This window comes from Rhincodon typus, chromosome 1 (genome assembly GCF_021869965.1).
Source record: "Rhincodon typus isolate 14 chromosome 1, sRhiTyp1.1, whole genome shotgun sequence".
Classification (NCBI taxonomy): domain Eukaryota; kingdom Metazoa; phylum Chordata; class Chondrichthyes; order Orectolobiformes; family Rhincodontidae; genus Rhincodon; species Rhincodon typus.
The window spans coordinates 161,223,558-161,245,763 of NC_063332.1; the positions used below are offsets into that span (position 1 = coordinate 161,223,558).

Consider the following 22,206-nt stretch of genomic DNA (forward strand, 5'->3'; position numbering starts at 1 on the left):
CCCCATTTCTGAAGAAGGGTCCCAACTCGAAACGTCAGCTTTCCTGCTCCTCTGATGCTGCCTGGCCTGCTGTGTTCCTCCAGCTCCACACCTTGTTATCTCAGAGTCCAGCATCAGCAGTTCCTGCTATCTCTTCTTTGAACTGGTTTTTTTAAATGTGGCTTGCCTTGTTGATCTCTACTTTTTTTCTGCTGGAAGCTCACAGCTCTATATGTACATCCATCTCCCTGTTTTTGGTTTTGCTTTCTTATAGCTCTGCAGCCCTCACCTCAATCCTAGTTCTGACACCATGTTTCACATGGACAACCGGTAGTGTGTTGAACACAAGGACTTTATTGAGGTAAAGTTAAGATGTCTGCCTATAGTATGCGCGCCTCATGGTGGACATCATGCATCCACGGCAGATTTGGAGGGACATTTTTATGTGGCTTTGTTTCAATCTAAATATTTGTCCTGCCCCCTCACTCACCAAAGAGTGTTGAAAGTGGTACATATCTTGTGGTGTTAATAGATGCTTCCTCACTTCATCTGCCAGGAATCGTACAAATTAGGCCTCCCCTTGCTTTCTCTTAAAGTCATAAACTTAAGTTTGTCTGAATCAGGCTGCAACCCTAGTTTGGTGATTAGGCCCTGTTTACCTTTTGTGGGATCCTCAACTGAGTCCTGAATTATGCATTTTACAACTTATTGTGAAGGGAATAGGTTTGGGCTGTAGTCAGGTTCCCACCCACCCACACACCCACACACCAAATCTGTCATGTTTTTTGGGACATAGCAGGTATTTAAAATGAAGGCCTTTGTTATTTCTGCAATTAATATTGACCATCAAAATTCCAAAGTGGCTAAATTATTTACATGGTAGGATTGAGAAAATGATTGCTAGCAGACATGGAATTTTTCTGCAGTCAGATAAAACTTTTAACAAACTTTTAACTTTTAACTTGTTTATATAGCAGCATAATTGTTAAACTGTTTGTTCATTAGAATCACAGAGGTTTTAACTTTTGACAGCAGGTTGATTGAATAAATATGCACTGTTCAGTGTTTCTTGTATTTAACCAGCATTCTGTTGTTTACTCTTGTTTCTCTTTCCTGTAAATTGTAATCTAAAGTGTAGAATTAAGTTCATGTTGTATATGTTTAAAGTTTCAGAATGTACCACAAAAACCCTTTTCATCAGGCATTTATAATTAATTGTAAATCTGCAGAGTGTCTCCGTCATCTACTATGATTTGAGGTTAAGTCTGGATTAAGTAACATATACTATAAGAGAAAGAGAGGTTCACCTTTTAAATGATTTCTTCTTCTAAAATGCTCCACATAGTGGCTGTACATAATGCTGCCTGTGTCTTGCATTTTTATTCAGGACTTGTGGAATTCTTATTTGTTGTGAATGTCACAATAAGATACTAGCTCAATGTTGTTCCAGGTCCATGCTGAGCTGCTTCAGCAGAGAGCTAATCAGATGAAGGATCTGGAAGAAAGCCTAGGAGTCTGCATGGCTTCAATTCAGCTTTGCAGAGCTGAGAAGCAAGTCAGCGTCCTGGAGATTCACACTGCTGTTCTCAACCTGCAGGCACTGCTCTTAGACGAACTAAGCACAGCAGGGTCAGTGCCCCAGTCTGAATGTGCCCAGATAGTTCAGGAGCATATTTACGTGAGTGTTATTTAAAAGAGTTATACATTAAAATGAAACCTAATTTTCTCTCTTCTCATTCGCATTATATATGCTTACTTTAACCCTTCTGTTGTAACCAATTTTGAATGACTGCCATGGAGCTCCAAAATGTTAATGTTGTCTTTTGTGTATTTTTTTAAAAAGTTAATCTGATTATTATAAAATGCAGCTTTGCCAAAACCTGATTGACTGACTGTGGGGAAAATGAGTTGCAACTCTGATTTCAAACTCTACTACTGACGAGAGTGGGTTCCATATAGAGTAAGATTGCAAGAGATGTCCTTACCCTCACTTGGGTGCTGCCTTCTTATTGATTGTGCTTAGCACTTCAAACCACAGTGAGATCAGTGAGGCGGTCCTTCACGCATTGACAAGAGCCAATGTAAAGTCAAAGGTCTCAGTGAATGACATCACTCCAATGGGATTTTAAGTTCAGGTGCATGTTTTACACAGAATGCATTGAACCTAGGGCTAGCAAAAGCCCAGGTAAGTTGTTTTTACATTTTTTTAATGTTTCCTTCTGCGCTTACTTATGCTTCTTGGAACCCCACAAGAGATCTTTGGACCCACGCTGCTCAGATCTCTCTACTCACTGCACACCACTGCACCACAAGAGCCCCTCCCTTGAATTCTTCAACCTGTATACAAAAACTCCCTCTTCATCGTCAATTATGTCATAGTCCCATCCTGAATAAAATCAGGCCTTTGGACTCAGTTCTTCTGGAATTAGATTGTAGTGAGAGGGATGATGTTGAGCTGGGCGGCATTAAAGTGGTGTATGGTTTTGTCACTGCCATAGATAATGGTAGGAGCAATTTGAGCTGGTGAAGGTAAGATTAACGCAGAGCACTAAATCAAATTCCTTTGCATAATTTGTTCAGTAGTTTGTTGATACCAATACACTAAACAAGTCTGAGGAAAATAAGTATTTTGTCAATAAATTTTCAACAACTTGCACCTTAAAGTCTTGGTGAATTAATTTAGATGCCAGTCATAGCATGTTTAAGTTGAGTTTGAATCTTTAGTGACTATTGACTGTAATACGGATAATAGCAATTTTATAAATGGTTTATTTAGTTGACAAAGTCAATAAATACGACAGAAATGTACTTCAATGCAGTAGTTACTTGAACTTGTAAATGTTCCTGTTCAGAAATCTAAATGAAATTGCAATGAGTCAAATTCAGATAACCTGGAATTCCAGTTGTATTCAAGTTGTCAACCATTCACACAGGCAGAATAGCAAATACAGTGAAAGGATGTCTGTGATAAATCAATAAGTCTGACTCTTAACTGCAGATTAGTCAGACTTGTGCAAGCTTGTCATATCACTGAAGCAACCAACCAGAGTGGAATTCGATCATGGTAGAGCACAAAATCAGCGAGCTCTTCATGAGCCGCCATTTGCCATCAAGATCTCTGTGTGAAAGCACATCAAAACCCCCAAATGTATGGCTAAAGCTGTGAGACAGCGTTTTCGAGCAGAAAGGAAATGAAGTTAGTACATGTGGAAGACCGTGGTGCAAAGTGAAATGCAGACTTCGCCAACGAGTTGAACGTTCCACCATCCAGTTTATCAACATTCGAAAACACAAGGGCACAACTGTTTTGGAACAGTTCAATAAGCAGACATTCTATACAGTGAGGAAGAGAATGAAAATGGGCTGCCTTTCTGAAGCTTGAAGAAGCTATGCCAATGTCACCCAAGGCAACAGGAGCAGACAATGTTCCCATTTCTGTTCCCATCTTCCAGGAAAAGGGGAGTTGCCTGACAAAGAGGCTGGGCAACATGGAGTTTATCTGCAGCTGGACCATTTTTATCTGTGTGATAAGAGACGAGGGTATGCCACTTATGGCAGCAGTGACAGATGCTTGGACGCAAAATGGCCTTGAACATTTCCTGATTGAGTATGCACCAAGAAATATCCTTAGTGCAGATGAAACTGGGCTTTTCCCAGATTGCTGCTTGATATTTAAAGGTGAAATGTACAATGGTAGAAGGTGAAACATGGAACGTGGTCAGTTCTAAAAGGCTCCCAATTCTTGTGATGGGAAAGTCAATATAACCAGGATGTTTTTAAGATGTCAAAGCAATACCCACACTGTGTGTGACAAATAAACACTCCAGAATGACCTGCAGCATTTTTGATATGTTGATCAGGAAAGTGGACAAAATGTATCAATGGAAGGAAAGGGAGATTACCATCATTACCATCAGACCAACTGCTTTACATTCCCCAACATCACTGGCATCAAGAGAATCAAGCTAATATTCTTGCCTCTCAACACATTGGCAAAGCTCCAATCAATAGATTGAGTGGGGGTGATTCGGAATCTTAGAATCAACAACTGATAGCTTCTGATTTCTCAGGTTATCAAGACCATTGGTAAGAAGCGGCAATACAATCCAACTATTTTAGAGGCCATGTTCATGGTAATGAACTTGTGGGGGATGGTGATGGAAGACACAGTTGCCAACTGCCTACATTAAGCTAGATTCATATGGACTAACAGTGCACAAGGCCCCATGATAGAGCAGGAGCAGAGGCCAAACAGCCCAAAGTCTAGAATTCTCGCCATTTACCTGCGAGAGGTCAGCTTGAAGATTCTAACAGAGATGACTGATTAGTCGAGGTGGACAGCACCAAATACTGCACAAAAGAACTGATAGATGAGGTGAATAAAGATGTAACATGTTCTTCAACCGAGGAGGCTGATGAATATCCATGGACTTCCTCACATATTTCACCCACTGAAGCTGCAAAGGCCAGAGAGATGCACTGGGAATTTGTCTTGCTGCAGTGCAATGCGAGAAACTTGTTTGACTGCATTGATGGTGAGGCAGGTTGTATCGGACTCATCCAAAGTCAGGAAAGATTGCTGAGGTTTTCCAGCGCTAACTCCGAACACTTTTCGATGCCTTTCACTGCACAAGATCCAGCCATTGTAGGGTGTGAACAAATTAAAAATAAGGACATTTTTTGCACATTTATTGCTTTACTGTGTTTTCATTTTGGATTTATTTATGATGCAGAGCACATTTCTGGTCAAATCAGGTTACATAATGGTCTCCTTTGTTGTCTCCAAGCACCACATAACATGAACCAGTGGGCAAATTCCCTGCAATTTGACTCATTGCAATTTCCCTTTAGATCAGTTCTTATTAGAATTCAAAGATTACAGATAAGATTGCAAATATATGCCATTATTATGCATTTATGCCTGTTCCTTATCTGTGTGTTTTCCCTCGGTGCACTCTCTCTTTTATGCCACTGTAGATCAATCAGCCATGTTTCTTTGTGCTCTGAAGTTAATTCTCTAAATACCTCCTCCTGCATACATCTTTAATTCACTTTCAAAGGCCCTGCTCAGTCTGGTTTCAGTTGCCTTTCCTCTTTCCTCCTTTAAATTGATCCTAACTGTGAACTTCTTGGGGATATTTTGCTATCTTTGCAATGCTATACAATTATAGGTTATTGTTGAAAGCAAACTTAATGAAGTTGTTTTGAATGAAATAGGTGATTCCACTATTCTAGGAACACTGAATGCACAGATTAGAGCTACAGTACTAGAATGCTACCTACAACACACTCACCCTCCAACCATAGTTAATCATTGGGAGTGTGGGTTTGTGATATCACATCTAGAAAATAGTTGGCAATTTATGCAACATAACTGCTTCTAATTCCAATCCTTAAAAGGGAGATTTGTTGTGCTTATGTTGATCCTCCTGTTTAAGTTTCTCTAATGTTTATCCCCCAATTGACTAATAGAAAGAGATTATTTTGTAATTATTACACTGCGGTTTGTGTGATACTGCTCCTACAAATTGCCTGCTGCCTTTTCTACGTTCTAACTGCAACCACACTACACCAAAATAAGTGGGGAGCCAAGAGGTAAGGAAAGCACAAAGAGTCTGCAGAGGGATATAGACAGGTTGAGCAAATGGGCAAAAACATGGCAGATTGAATATTATGTGGGGAAATGTGAGGTTATGAAATTGGATACAAAGAATAGAGTTAAATACTTTTCAAATGGAGAAAAAAACTGCAAAAAGCTTCAGAACAGAGGGATTTAGGAGTCCTCATCCATGAACCACAAAAAGCTGGCATCCAAGTTCAATAGGTAATATGGAAGGCAAATGGAATGTTGGCCTTTATTTCAAATGGAATGAAATATAAGAATAGGGAGGTTTTGCTGATATTACAAAAGACACCTGTCAGAGCTCAGCTGGAATACTGTGAACAATTTTGGGCCCCTTATCTAAGGAAAGACATATTACATTGGAGACCATCCAGAGAAGGCTCACCATGCTGATATCAGGTATGGAGGGACTATCTTATGATGTGAGATTGAGTAGATTTGGCAGGTGCTCATTGGGATATAGAAGAATGAGACAAGACCTTATTAAAACGTACAAGCTTCTTAGGGGGCTTGACAGGGTAGATGTGGAAAGGTTGTTTCCCCTTGGACAAGAGTCTGGGACCATAGGGTATAATCTCAGAATAAGGGGTTGAACATTTAAGTGAGAGATAAGGAGGAATTTCTGGTCTCAAAGGTTAATGACCCTGTGGATTTCTTTACTGTAGAGAGCTGTCAAGGCTGAATTATTAAGTATATTCAAAGCTGAGATAGACAGATTTGTAATTAGTAAGGGAATCAAGGGTCATGGGGAAAAGGCAGGAAAGTGGAGTTGAGAATTACCGATCAGCCATGATCTTACTGAATGGCAGAGCAGGATTGATGGGGTGACTGGCCTTCTTCTGCTCCTACATCTCGTGGTGTTAAAAGCAGTTAATTGCTTGTAAGGTACAATGAGTCAAAGTGACATTGTGAAAGACACTCAGTAAATGGACTGCGTGTCTATGGGAAATGCCATTATTAGATGGAGGCACAAGTGCCGAAGGTGAGAGAGTTACACGTGACTGAAAGTGGCAAAAATGACCACATCTGCTGCCCCAAAATAAATTCCAAGCTGAAATGTGTAACCAAACCAACAGTTTATTATGTTAGCTTCTAAACTAGTTGTAACATCTGGAAAAAACACAGCAACAGTTATAATCAGTCTGTAGATTTCTTTGCAAATCACTTCTGGTGACAGTTCATTAGTCTATTCTCTATGCAGATGCAGTGAGAAATTGCCTGACAACAAATCAATCCTTCTCTCATTAAAACCAGGGACTGTCCTATCAAGGAAATTTAGAGGCTGAGTATAATTGTTTCTGTGTTTTCCTAGTTTTAATTCTTAACCTTATCTATATTTAAAGATTTATGTTGCCATGACGTCATGGGTGCCACTGCATAAATAGATCACGGTGCTATTTTTGAATTGGAGCATAAACTCTGATATAAATACCAGTTTCCTTTTCCTTTCTTTAGAGAACCACCATGCTGGGACATGAGCAATAGTAAGTAGGCCACTGTGCACCCTGGCTCTGGATACAAATTGAATGCTCCCTTCTAGAGGAGAGCTCATCTTAGAAAGCTTACCTCCAGACAGCACGTAAGGAATTTTAGACAAGAGAAAACCATTAGGCCTATCAAAGCTTTCCACTCCAGTTATCTATTTTGTAAATTTGCCTGGAGATTATTCAAACATTTATAATTTAGCATTTTCCCCAGTGAAAGTTTACTAACTGTTTACCAGTAATATGCTTTGCTCTCTGACCATGCTCTGAAGTAATCTGGTTTATTTTATACAAATAGTTTAACTTTTTTATGACTTAGCATGCTGCCTTCCTCAACTACTGCTTTTCTAGGTCAAGGATGACAAATCTCCCGAGTTTAAGAGCAAGCAATTAAATTACGTATCAACAATAACTTGAACCTTAATGTGATTAAGTGTCCCAGAGGCACAGATATTAAATATAAGCTCTGAAAAAGTGCACCTGAGGCAAACTCGTTATTCAATCCATAACTATTTAGTGCACATCGGAAACAGGGTGTCCAATTATTCTGACTCATGATAAACTTTAATGAATGGAATAATCAGAAGCATCAAACTCGACTTTTGGCCTCAATGCATAATTCTCCATTCTCATCCTGCTCTGTGGAGGCTCCACTTGCTGGTGACGACGTATTCTATTAAAATTCTATGCAACTAAGCAGAGACAAGAAATGAACCACACCTTATCGATACTATAGTTTTTTTTTAAAAGAAAGAACTTGGCTTATTAATCTGCAAGGCTGGATTTCATTCTTTAAACTTCCATTTCCACTTCCAACCCTGTTCGCCTCTCATGGGTTTCCCAATTCACCCTCTGTTTATCTTGCATTCTCTTCTTCTGTCTGTTACTCTCAATCCCCTTTCCATCATTTAATTTTTCTACCCATCTCTTATCCCCTTTTTATCCCATGCCATTTTATCTTGCATTCATTCTTTCTTTTCTCTTGTCTTTTCTCTCATTCTTTAATCCACATTCTTTCTAAAGTCACCCTGTTTGATTTCGCTCAGTTGCCTATTTAGTGCAGAAAACGTTATGCGTGAAATGTTTCCCTCAGTGATGGTGAAAAATTTGGGAGAATCTCTTCAGGAATCGAGCATGGCCTTTCTTATCATTGGGAGCAAGAAATTTCATTGTCAAACTAAATTCTGGACATTAAGGTGCAGTTCTCACTAGTGAACAGTAAGAGACCTGGTAAGGGGATTATTGCTCATTATCGTCTTCATTGTTAATTAATCTTGCCTCATTATTATGAACTGTTCAATTCTACCACCCAAAACATGGAGAATTCTGATATGAAAGTCAGAGTGGGTACCTGGAGACTCTGTAGAATCCCCTACAGTGCAGAAGCAAGCTATTCAGCCCATCTGAAGAGCATCCCACCCAGATCCATACTGCCACCCCTACCTATACCTATAACCCTGCATTTCCCCTAATCCATCTAGCCTGCATGTTCCTGGACACTATGGACAATTTAGCATGGCCAATCCACCTAGCTTGCACATCTTTGGACTGTCGAATCAAACCAGAGCACACAGAGGAAACCCATGCAGACACAGGGAGAATGTGCAAACTCCATACAGACAGTTGCCCAAGGATGGAATCGAACCTGGGTCCCTGGAGCTATGAGGCAGTAGTGCTAACCACTGTGCCTCCATGTTGACAGATTGCCTCTTGCTCCTCCAGATCGCCTCTTGCTCCTCCAGATCTCTGTCTTGGATACCCGATACGAATATCTCAACGAGCCACCATGGGCAGCAACTGTCCATGGACGTTCTCAACTGACATGTACCACCCTCTTTGCCCCATCATGGCACATCTCTGATTCACCTATAGTATACTTTCTGCACTGCTGTGCTACATTTTGGGATGTACCGGCAACTATCCTTGAAGAATTGCTGCAAAGCCACTTTGCAAGAGACAGAGACCCAGCTCATAGATTGGACCAGGATGCATCTCAGGGCTGCTTGCTTACTCTCTCAGTTTGCACTCACTTTGTCTACTTGGATTCTCACAGCATCTGTGCCTTGGCTTGTCTTGCCTTTGAGTGGCTGTCTCCCCTCAGCCATACTTTTTTTAAAGAGCGACAGTTTTGCCTTGCTGTTTAGCACGGTCACAAATCCAGGCAGCTTGACATGTTTGTCAACAGTCATCAGTCAGGTGGGTGGACATATTGCTGAATGGCACAATGCTCGACAGCATCACACTTAACAGCACATGCCAACTACTCTGCATATGCATCGAACAAATGACCATGCATCATCGTTGAAGGGGAATGGTGTTCAATCTAGACAAGGGGGCCTGCTGCCTTTTACGATGTGCTGGTACAGATGATCAATGGGTTTATACACAGTCCAATTGGAGCAGTCTGAGTCTGGAGATCTGTCTCACTACAGCCGCGGGAGTGGGCCACAGTCAGTCCTGCAGCTCCGGTGTAACCAGACAGGGGACTTAACGGATCGTTAGTTGTAGAAATTCATAGAGATCAGGGATCTGGCCAGTCATTAGCTGGAGCTGGCCATCCAAGTTGTTTGTGAGGTGGGGTGGGGTGGAGCACGGTCAGTCCTGGAGGATCGGAACGATGGCCCTGGGTGGGTAACTAAGGACACCATTGCGTTAATGAGCTGGGGCACTGAAAGCTACAGATTCGATACAGCAACCTGGGATGTGGAGGGTACAGTGACAATGAAGGGGGGAGTTTGATACATAAAGGGGGTGTAGCCAATAGTACAAGGGAGGGCTTGAGATGCTATGGGGTTGGATGATGGCAGTAGGTGATCGCGACTACTGCAGGCTTAACTGGAAGGCTGTGGAGCACAGTGCTGGACATGACCAGACTATGCTCATGGGGTCAGAGCGGTCAAGGAACACATTTGGAGTCACGGTTCAAGGTAGTGTGTGGGAACATGTGGGACTTCAGTCAAGATGTGCTGTCGAGGGAGGGCTAGGTAGAAAAGGCTATAGAAGTTCTGTGTTGGTCTGTTAGGACTACCCATTTCATCACAACCATGTCCAATCCTTTGGCTTTTTTAATAGCAGTCAGGAGTAGGACCATGAACTGAATTCCTTTCCCTAACCTCGGCACCCCACCTTTTTCCACTGGTAACATTTACACCTGCTTGAGTTCTCTGCCTGACCCACAGAGCCACTATCTCCACAATGGGCAGGGCAGGAAGCTGGTTCCTGAATCGACTGCAGCTAGAATTGGAATCAAACACTGATTTGCTGGCATCAGTCTGATCCCCACCTGTGATCCAGCCACTGACACAACCCCCAAATGAGGCCAAACTGCTTACACTTGTGGTAGCCTCAAGCAAAAGCTAGTGATATTAGAGGCTGCTATTTCTCTCCGTCACATGGGGGGCAGGGGGGAGCTGATCAGGAACCTCTCCTCTTACCACTTGTTGTATGTTGGAAAGATTTACAAGTTGATAGTCAATCCATTCAGCCAAGTTATGACCAAATTTCCTTTGGCCATCAAGCCCTGGAATGGAATTTGAAGAGCTTCTGTCTGAGAGGCAGGAGCATTACCCCCTGCACCTCAAGACCTCCTGCCATCAACAAATTTAGCACAGATCAGGAATCAAGCAGAGGTCATCTTAGTTTGTATGATTCAGCTATTCACTGACTGAGTCATAGAGTCATACAGAGTCGTCAATCGATTTTATGGCTTTATTCTGTTTCTGTGTATTAACACTATAACAGACATGTTAGGATTTGCATTCATGGCAGGGATGAGAAAAAACGGCAAATAACAAACATTTCAAAACTCTTGTGATTTTAGAAACTAACTTTGCGTTTTGCGGCACTTTGTGGCACTTTATCAGAATTCCAAGTTCTAATGAATGGTATTGCTTGTGTCAATAACCTTCCTTCTAATTAATCCCTAGTATATTTTCTATTTACCATTCTATCCAAATGTATCTGAATAATTTTTTTATAATCTCTTATTTTGATAATGTTGATCTGGCTTGCATATTTTTAATCTTTTGCTTAAGAAACAAGTCTTTTAAATCATGCTAAAAGTTAGCCTAAAAGGATTGCAATCTATTGGTTGTGAGTTGTTTTGAGTGACTGGCATTCTATAACTTCCATAGAAAGCAGTGTTTCTCCTGACCTCGCACATGTCCTTTGTCTGTTGAGCAAGATTGGTAACATCTTGTTTTTTCCTTCTGTAGAAGCTGGAGCAACTTGCCTGTTTGCATTCGGAGATGCTACAGCATCAGCTTGCTATGCAGAGTGAGCTAACAGAACAGAACAGCTGGATGTTGACACAGAGCAGACATCCCATTGAAGATGATACTGCACAAAGCAGCAGTCAAGTATTTAACTGTCTGCAACGGGCCATGTTCAAGTATCAAGAACTGATAGAAGCAGAGACTCAGAGGTAACAACCTTGTGTTTTCTAAGGAGAGAATGAAGATTCAGAATAATGTGCAAGATTAACATTTGCAAAAAATACTGGAGGCAATGATGCAATTTGAAACCCCACGTTATCAGGTGTTGAGGCTTAGTTCATGGAGAATGCACACTGCATACTTATGCTATTAGGCAGCATTTTGAATACTAAGGGACCTTGTAAGGAGCAAGTTACATGCAAATGCAGGAAGATTCCCACGATATAATCAGACTGACTAGTGTCTGAGGTGTTTTGAATGTATACCAATGCTATCACGTTTTATGCTGCTGTTGCTGTAACCTGGATGGAGCTATTTCCGTACACATAAGCCTGCATTGTTGTCCCTACATCGATTCTATCTGCCATGGGTTCTCTGAGCGCTAGGCGTCTGATTTGCACTCTTGAGGCTGCCTTATCTAGCAAGACCGCTCCTTCATTGTGTCTGCTTTATCACCATCATATCCTTATCTATCAATAACTTTCACTTATTCTTAGTAAGTCCTATAAATTCTTTATTTACATTTCTAGTATACATCATACTGGTGACAATGCTCTATTACAGTGTTTAAATCTTCAAATCCAGGTGATGTGTGACTATTGAGGTCAGAGCAACATCATCAGTCTTAATGTAGTCATGAGCTCATTTGGTTGGACAGCTGGTTCGGGATGTTGCCAACAGCATGGGTTCAATTCCCATACCACCTGATATCATCATGAAGGTCCCACCTTCCGAAACCCGCCCCTCGCTTAATGTGAAGTGACCCTGAGGTTAAACCACTACCAGTTATCTCTCACGCTCGGTCTCTTGCTCTCTTCCCCTTTGTCTCTCTCTCTATCTCTGGTCCTCTGGGACTATAGCGTAACCAAGCAAACATATAAATGGGGGTAATTGATCTTGGATGAATGTGCCATAATGAATTGGCAGCCAGTTTTACACTTCTGTTCATGGAAAAGGAAATTAGGCAAGTGTAAACAAGTTGCCAGTTCATTACTGCTCTTTGTGAGATAATCTGTAGGGCCATTTTCATCTTCTCCATATTTTCACAGTTTCATATATCTATCTTGATTGGGCCTTTTTGTATAAAGGAATTTAAAAACCTCCTTGAGCATTCATGCAATGTAATAGGATTCCCACAAACCCATAAGCTGTGTCAAATTTATTCATAGCCATACTGACCAATTTAGTTTCATTCATTATATAGAGATAAGGAGGACTTTGTGCACTTTCTTAGGTCATCAGTCCAGATGGACTGTAATCTCTTCCCTTATCTATTATAAAATCCTCAATCAGAATTAGTGGAGAGAATATTGATGATAGTATAAGATAGCGGTGGAGGTTAGATAGACCTGAGGTTTAGGGTAAAAGTTCAGCATAACATCGTGGGCCGAAGGGCCTGTACTGTGCTGTACTGTTCTATGTTCTATGTTCTAATATCAAAGCAAAGACTTGTTGCACGTCAGTTCAAAGGTTGCTGTTGTATAGCACATTGATGGTCTTCATAATCATTGTCCTTTGCTTCATACTTTCAACAAAAAAAATTACCAGTCGGGAGAAGGATGAGAAGGTACAGAATCAACCAGTATCTGTGGAGAGTAAGACAAGGATGAAATATATGAAGGAGTTTTGCAGCCAGGAAATCTAATATACCAGTCACTAACTGAATACTTTCCCAGTTGATTGTATAAAGTAGACCATACGCTATCAGTCTTGTCCACTTTGTCCAACATACTGCGGCCCAGTAAATACTATGCCAACCATTCTCAATGCAATGCAAATACCAAGTATGGTAGTAAATTGCTGTATTTCAATGGTGGCTCCATTCCACTTGATATCGTGTGTGATAATTAATTAGTACCTATACCTGCCATTACCAACTCTTCATCATTGCATTAGGCAGTTGGATTGGACTGATGTGTCGTTGTCCTGAGACATATTAGGCCTAGCTACCTATTTTCCTGTCATCATCGTGATTCTGTCAGGTGATGAGAGAAGTTATTTGTATGCACTCTTTTTAACCTGTTCTTTTTCAGAAAATAAAACCAGTAGATGCTTAGAATGACATACAAAAACAGAAAAAAAGATGAGAAAGATTTACATTTAACTAGCAATTTTCATGGCCATTGCACATCATAAAGTGCTGTACAGCCAATTTTTTCTCTTCTATGAAGTATTATCACTGCTGTAACATGATCTGACAGCCAATTTGCACGTGACAAACTTCCACAAGCAACATTGTGATAATAATCAGATAGTTAGTTTTCTGTGAAGCTGATTGAGGGATAAATATTGGCCAGCTAACCAAAGCTGTTTTTCCTGTCCTTCATAAGAGTGCCATGTCTACCTTAACATCCACTCTTATCCAAAAGGCAGTCCCACTGACAGTGTAGTCCTAAATTGGAATGTCAGACTTAATATTTGTGCTCAGGCCCTGAAGAGGAATTTGAACCTGGAACCTTGTGACTCACAGGCAAACATGCTACCAACTAGCCAGAGTTGATATTTGAGGTTTTCTTTATAAAATGAAAAATATTTACATGAAAGTGTAATCTGTAAGCAGATTTATGGGTGGCACAGTGGGTCAGTGGTTAGCACTGCTGCCTCACAGTGCGAGGGACCAGGGTTCGATTCCAACCTCGGGCGACTCTCTCTATGGAGTTTCTACATTCTCCCCATGTCTGCTTGGGTTCCTCCAGGAGCTCTGGTTTCCTCCCACAGTCCAAAGATGTGCAGGCTAGGTGGATTGGCCATCCTAAATTGCCTAAGTAGTGTTCAGGGATGTGTAGATTAGGTGGGTTATAGGGGATGGGTCTGGGTGGGATGCTCTGAGGGTTGGTGCGGACTTGTTGGGCCGAAGGGCCTGTTTCCACACTGTAGGGATTCTATGATTGATGATTGAAGTAGTACATTTCCTGGCTTTTGTAGTCTCTCAGTCCACATTTTCAATATATTGTTGTTTTTGGTAATTTCAGTTTCTGGCATTTTTTTTACACTGTTGTGGGTAAACCAGTAGGCTATGTATGGTTATTTATTTAGCTGGAAAATTATTACCTGTATTCAGTAAAAAAAAAAATCTAGAGACCCATCAGTTTACCATTGTCTCTCAATGTGGTCACTTTTCCCATTGCTTAGGTTCAGGAGATGGTATTTACCATTTTACACAGCCCATGGTTTCACTGATTTGTGGCTTTCTGACAGGACTTGTGCTATATTATAATAGAGCGAACATTAGAGATCAGATCAAATGTTAACTTCCAGACTGTTTTCCAGATTAAGAAATGAAGATCGAAAAAGTCAGTTAATAGAAGATGCGAAGGGGCAGCTGCTAGTGAAGACACTGCTGAGTCTCCAAGATCAGGTTATATTTCTGTATCAAAACTTTGGGGCAGGGACGTGTTAAATGTATAATTTTAATGTTTTCATTTTTCCATTTATATTTGCTTCTGTGCTAAAATATATATGCATGCTTGAATGTGACTATTTTGTTATTGCAGGCTTACTTTGATGAGAAATAGTCACTGGGAGGCAGTATAATGAGGCAGTAGGAATGTAATTCATAAGAAATGGCTGAATCAATATCACGTTATACTCCACTCTGCAAAGTCACAATTGCCACTGTTTTCTTAAAATTTTTATGAGGGTTATAAGTCATTCTTGATGGATAATCCAACACTGTAGAATTCTTGGAACTTATTTTCCTTCCATTCATCAGTGTTAATTTTAGTGGAATTTCAGTGGTGCCGTGTTAATAAGACACCATGTTTGAAAGTGCAGTTTTTGTTTACAATTTTGGACCAAATTTTTTGATTACCATGATTTAATCTTGTCTGAAGTCGCTCAGTCGGCCACCTGCTGGTTTGCCACTCAAATGCTGATGTGATACAAATTTCTTACAACCATTATCTTTTGGCTTCTTGCACTTCTAGTGAAGTTGGGTCGTCTGCTAGCTAAAAGACAGTGGTAGATTTCAGTATGTCACAGAGTCTGAGAAAGAGGATATGCAGCTTCACTGAACACTCTGACAGAAGGAGTCCACAAGAGGCTACCTGTCCTATACCTGCACTGGGGCAGAAGATGGGCAAGATGCTCAACTTGCCTATCTTTCTTTTTGCCCAGTAGCTCGTATTGTGCTATTTGGTTTCATTCCCTCTTCCTGCTCCTCCTGCAGAGCAAAAGGGACTTCTTGCAAAATGTACCTAACCAAGCACTCCTTTCCTTTGGCTGTCTCCAAGTGAGTTAGAGTAGGAAAGCCCTTCCTCCTTTGTAGTGAACATAATGTAGAGGTGCTGGTGTTTGGACTGCAGCGGGCAAAGTCATACGTCACACAACACCATGTTATAGTCCAACAGGTTTATTTGAAATCACAAGCTTCAATAAGACAAAGGAACAGTATTCTGAAAGCTTGTGGTTTCAAATAAACCTGTTGAATCATAACCTGGTAACCTGTGACTTCCAACTTTGTGGTGAAATCTAAGGAGAATTTCCATTATAAATGTTGATAGAATTTTAGTTATTTTTTAACAAATGTCCGAGAAAGTCTGCCGATGTGTTTCAAAAATCCTGTTCAAACTTCCAACAGCAAGTGAACAATAAAATGGGATATATCTTTTAAGTAGCTTGAAAATTGAAGCAGAGGATAGTTCTGTCAGTGTTTATTCTAAAAACAACGTACCTGAATTCACAATTTGACCCAAAGCGTACCATGTAGCTATTGTAAGTATGTTTGGAATGGTGATGTTCCACATTATTTATACTTAAAAGTTATTTTTAATCAACCTGTTTGGACAGGTACACAACTTAGATGCAGATAGGAATTGTGCTCGGACCTTCTAGCCCAGAGGTAGGGACACTACCACTGCAACAACATTCTCCCTTGTCTATATTTATGTTTGTTGGTTACAGGGAAGGTTAGAATGGGAAATAGAATTTATTGCTGTAATGAGGTTCTGCTAAGACATGTGGAATTGTGGAGTCTGTGTGTCTGAAAACTGCTGAAGGTTTGAGTAGCAATTACTGCAACGGTGACATTTTGCATTTTTATTTTGCTTTGAGGCTAGGCACTTCTGAGTTGCCTTTGTGGCCTTTGGGACAGTGAGATTTTCAAGATTTTGCCTTTGCCACTAATGAAATGAGCAACTCTCAGAACCAGTTGTCAATTCCCAATGGTCATAACCTTTCGTTTGGTAATCTAATTGATGACGAGGAGGAATATAAAAGGATGCAGGAACAAAGTGCTTTTCAAGAGTATGCAGGCAACAGAGGTCCTGCGAAGTGCTTAGCACTGTATGAAAAAAAATGTGCCAACTGCTTCAGAAAGATGTGAGATAGACTTGCAATGATAATCATCTACCCAAATAAATTTGTCTGTGACTTTTAGTATCATCACTAGACTTGATGTTGACAGCAATGGATTCTTACAGGCAGGGAATCAGTGCAGTACCAAACAGGGGAGCATTCAGGGGTAATGCAACACAGTCACCGTCACCAGCTGCTCCATCTGTGACTTTGGTTAGCATTGTTTCAGCACTGTTGTTTGAAGGCACACCTTAATGACGCAAAAGCAGTAAAGGAGACCTTGTTTGTCACTTCTAAAGCCTGTGACTGTTGGTTTGTTGACTTTCTCAGGGTTTCTGAACCTCACTGTTTACCCCAAACACGCCAGTTAGATTAAGTTCATTCTCGTTGATCATCAGGTCATTTTCCACTTTACTGAAAATATTTGCAATATATTTAGCTCAAAACACCTCCCACAACTAATTAGTTTGGAGTGCAGCACTTGAGATTTATGGTGACATGATGCAATGGATATGTGTACAATGCTAACGAAATAGATGGCCAGCTGATCGGTTGCTGGTGGTCAAGGTTGTTTGACGAATATTAACCAGGACACCAGGAAATCTTACTTGTGTAAATCTCCACAGTTTTCTAAATATTTTACAATGTATAACGTGCAGTATTGTTACAATGGAGCCACACTACTACTCCATTTCGGTGACTCAAATATTCTTCGGTACTGCCAAGTAATTTCCTCACAACATCTATAAATACACTTTCTCAAAACTCTAGTCCAGTGCTTACCAAACTAAAAGCCCACATTCTAAGACTTGAAAATTAACCAGATGCTAGCAGAACAAAAGAGCAATAAAGCAGTATGGTAACATTTGGTATATAATGATTAAAGTTTGTGTACTGTAGCTCAACATGTGATGCACCATATCAGTTTGAAAATCTATGATGAAAATCCTGGGCCATTGCGTGACTCAGCTGCCACCCAGTTGCTGAATGCTGCTCAGTCCTCCATCGTCTCTGCTCTGAGAAGTTCCCTAGGGAAACTTCTGACGTGTCACATAGATCCATAGTTACATTACAGCAAATCTGATCGAATTTGTCACGGCTATTTAGTGTCTACAGTGCTCAGAGAACCGTTCTGTGATTTGTTACTTCCTTTTTAATAGATTAGGAGGGATTGGGGTTAACTTGATTCAATTTCTCACAGCCCCATTCCCAGTTTCTGTGACCCAGGTGGAAGTGCTGCAGTTTAGGAACAGCTGGCCTATTCACTGTCAGTTTCCACTGCAGTTCCAATCCTACTTCCATGTGCTTTTTTTTATTCAGAATGTAGCATACATCCTGAACAAAGAGGATGTGAGATATTGAATAAACAGTTATAACTGACTATCAGAGTTGAGGTATATGCTGAGGGATATTTGCTCCCAGCCAGGCATAATACTTTATCTGAAGTTAATTTGCCCATTGGGAGAGTATTGCTTTAATATTCAAGAGTTCCTTTACCTCACATGAATGATGGCAGGCTTTCCATTAGCTTCTGCGAGTCGTAACCTGTTGCAGATAGAGAGTAGTTTCTCTGCTTCATGCCGTGTTATTTGAGTTGGCAGCTTGACATATGGAAGAGAGGCAGAAATGTCTCAAATCATTTTGCTCCGTTTCATTGCTGAATTATTTCCAACAGTTTCATTTCCCCAGTTTGATGGTCCCAAAAAAAATGTCTGTTCTTTGCCAGCTGTACCCATGTAATTGGCAGTCCAACCATGGCTTACTTTCATGGAGATAAATATAGATTTACATATAGTGAAAGGTTCAGAGTTCCTTCTGTTGGAGAACTCAAGTGTTTCTAATTAAGTAGAAGCTGTTTATTAAACTGACTAATGTCCATGTCAGAATTTCCCTGCGGTTAGATTGGATTAATTTCGCCCCAAGCGTGTACTACTTTTGAACCGTGTTAGTGTGCCTGGTGATTGGTATTGTTAGTTTTTTTTTTAGAAAGTCTGGATGGACTGGATATTTAGTGAAAGCCAGGCATGGGCCAGTGTTAAAAACAAAGTGTTTGAGAGCTCGCAGGAATGGTAGCATCTGTGGAGAGAGAAATAGAGTTAACAATTCAAGTCCACTGTGAGTCTTCTTCAGTCCTGGTGTTCCGTTTTTGTTTCAGTTTGCCAGCATCCACAGTATTTTGCTTTTATTATGGACCAGTAAGGGTTGTGACTCACTCACTGACGTGTGTCTTGGACCATTTTGACTTTCAGGACCTTGATAGTAATACTCAAATCTTAATGTCATCCAAAGCAGATGTGAATACTGTCAAGTTATTAAGAATGAAATGAAGTAAACCATCATCTTTAGGTTGCTGGTTCAAATCTGGCTCGAAGGAGTCTAAACTTTTTGGGGAGGTGATGGATAACACCCAGTGGTATTATCACTAGACTGGGGACATGAGTTCAAATCCTGCTATGGTAAGTTGTGGAATTTGATTTCAATTAAGGGCCCTCATGGTACAATGATAGTGTCCCTACCCCTGAACTGGGAGGCCTGTGTTCAAGTCTCACCTGCTCCAGAGATGTGTAAGAACATCTCTGAACAGGTTGATTAGAAAAATAGGTTAAATAAAAAAGATGCTGTTGTCCCAGAGGACCATAGGTGCTCTCTCATCAGACAACTGTCAGTGAGTTTAAACTGAGGGTTACCACGCCTCCGATGAGGGGCAGGGTTGAGAAGGTGGGGCCTCCATGGTGACCTTAGCTGGTACAGGAATTGAACCCACGCTGTTGATGTCACAGTCCAGCCAACTGAGCTCCATCTACGTTGCCCCAAGAATGTGTTTTGACCCAATCTTAGCATGCCATGCTGCACCAACTTGAACTTTTTCATTGAAATTGCTAATAGGGTAGGCATCTGTGTCAGGTTGTTGAAACTGTTGTGTTCTGCACAATCAGAGTGACTAGATTTGCATCTCGTCATATAGTGGTGGGGTCAGCCTCGGATGAAAATGAACCCGTTTTGGCTGTTGGATTATTTGCTAATTGGGAGAAAGTTGTGTTGAGGTCAGAAATGATAGCTGTTTTGACAAGGTGTGGGTAAGATATATTACAGATTGGGAAAATGCCATCTTGACATTGTTGGCTTTGATCTGTTTTAGATCTGGTTTAATCTGTTGAATACTAAACATTCATACATCCAAAAAATCAATAAGGAGCAGAAGTAGGCTATTTGGCCCACCGAGCTTTCTCTACCATTCAATAAGATCATGGCTGAATTTTGAATTCTGCATTTCCATTTGCTCCTAATAACCTTGGATTCCTTTACTTAACAAGAACCACATCAACCACCAAATTCAATGACTCTGCCTCCCTGACCCTCTGTGACAAGTAAATGATGGACTAAGTGAATGGAGAAAACTGTGGAAGATGATGTTCAATGTAGGCAAGCATGAGATTATCCAATTTGGACCAAGAAAGGACGGATCAGGATACTATCCAGATGTTATGAAGTTAAGTACAGTCGATGTCCAAAGAGATGTGAGGGCTCAGGTGCATAGGCCTTTAAAAGGCATGAGCAGGTGCAGAAAATAATCAGAAAAAAACAATTTTAATTGAGAGATCTGGTAACACACCTTAGGAAGGATATGTTGGCCTTGGAGGAAAATGTAAGATCACAAGAACGATACCTGGACTTCAGAGGAGAGATTACACAAACAATTTTCTTTAGAATTAAGAAGGTTCATTTGATTGAAGTCTTCAAGATATTAACAGGTAAAGACAAGGTACATAAAGACAAATTATTTCTACCAATTGGGGATTCTAGCTCTGGTCTGAGCAATAGGACCAGACTGTTCACGAGAGACGTTAGGAAGCACTTCTACACACAAAGGGTGGTAGATGTTTGAAACTCTCTTCCACAAATGGCAGTGGATGTAGGACGTGTTCTTAATTTTAAACCTGAGATAGAATTTTTTTGTTAAACAAAGGTATTAAGGGAAGGCAGGTATATGGAATTAGGCCACAGATCAGCCACTATCTCATTGAATGGTAGAACAGCCTTGAGGGGCTGAAAGACCCACTCCTGTTCCTATGTAAGAGTGTTATAAAGCCATAAAGCCTCCTGAAAATGAAAATTTCTTCTCATCTCTATCCTAAAAACGTGTTCCCTAATTTTAAAACAGTGCCCCTAGTTCTGGACTCACTCACAAGAGGAAATAACATTTTCATGTCCACCTTGTTAAGACCATGAAGCATCTTATCAACTTTAATCAAGTCACTCCTTATTATTCTGAATTCCAGTGAAAACAAACCCAGTTTGTCCAATCTTTCCTCATTAGACAACTCGCTCACTCCAGGTATCAGTCGAGTAAATTTCACACATTCCCATATTATGCTCCAACTACCGGATTTTTGCCCACTCGCTCAAGCTATCTCTGTCAGTCTGCAACCTTCTTAAAAAGTCGATGTCCCAGCACCACCCTTGCAAGACCCCAGACATCACATCCTGCCAACCAGAAAAAAAATCAATTTATTCAGACTGTGTGTTCTGCCCCAACCAGTCGTCTTATCATGCTAGGATGCTGCCTCCTACATCATTTACTTCTACTTTGCACAATAATCTTTTATGTGGCACCTTGTCAAATGTCTTCTGTTTATCCAGGTTCAGTAGGTCAATAACCTCCCCCTTATCCACAACGAAAGTTATTTCTTCAAAGAACTCCAATAAATCAGTTAAACATGATTTCCTTTGCACATAAACTGTGCTGACTCTTCCTAATTACTATGAATTCTTCTAAGTACCCAGCTATAAACTCCTCAATTAAGTTATGTAGAGATTGTACAGGACATCGGTGAGGTCTCTTCTGGAATACTGTGTCCAGTTCTGGTCACCCTGTTATAGAACATAGAACATAGAACATTACAGCGCAGTACAGGCCCTTCGGCCCTCGATGTTGCGCTGACCTGTGAAACCAATCTGAAGCCCATCTAACCTAAACTATTCCATTATCATCCATATGTTTATCCAATGACCGTTTAAATGCCCTTAAAGTGGGCGAGTCTACTATTTTTGCAGGCAGGGCATTCCACGCCCTTACTACTCTCCGAGTAAAGAACCTACCTCTGACATCTGTCTTATATCTATCACCCCTCAATTTAAAGCTATGTCCCCTCGTGCGAGCCATCCCCATCCGAGGAAAAAGGCTCCCACTGTCCACCCTATCTAATCCTCTGATCATCTTGTATGTCTCTATCAAGTCACCTCTTAACCTTCTTCTCTCTAACGAAAACAGCCTCAAAACCCTCAGCCTTTCCTCATAAGACCTTCCCTCCATTATGGGAAGGATATTAAGCTAGAGAGGGCTCAGAAGAGATTTACCAGGATGTTGCCGGGTATGGAAGGTTCGTGTTAT

General features: G+C 40.8%; 1 protein-coding gene across 2 annotated transcripts in view; it reads left to right on the plus strand.

Annotated features, from left to right (window-relative positions):
* Positions 1-22,206, plus strand: part of LOC109927406 (limbin) — a 161,807-nt gene that overhangs the window by 125,506 nt on the left and 14,095 nt on the right. For both annotated transcript variants that reach the window (XM_048605505.1, XM_048605510.1), the window contains 3 exons: positions 1,430-1,657; positions 11,301-11,509; positions 14,790-14,877. In XM_048605505.1, the coding sequence (XP_048461462.1) occupies positions 1,430-1,657; positions 11,301-11,509; positions 14,790-14,877 (525 nt within the window). The remainder of the gene's footprint in view (positions 1-1,429; positions 1,658-11,300; positions 11,510-14,789; positions 14,878-22,206) is intronic.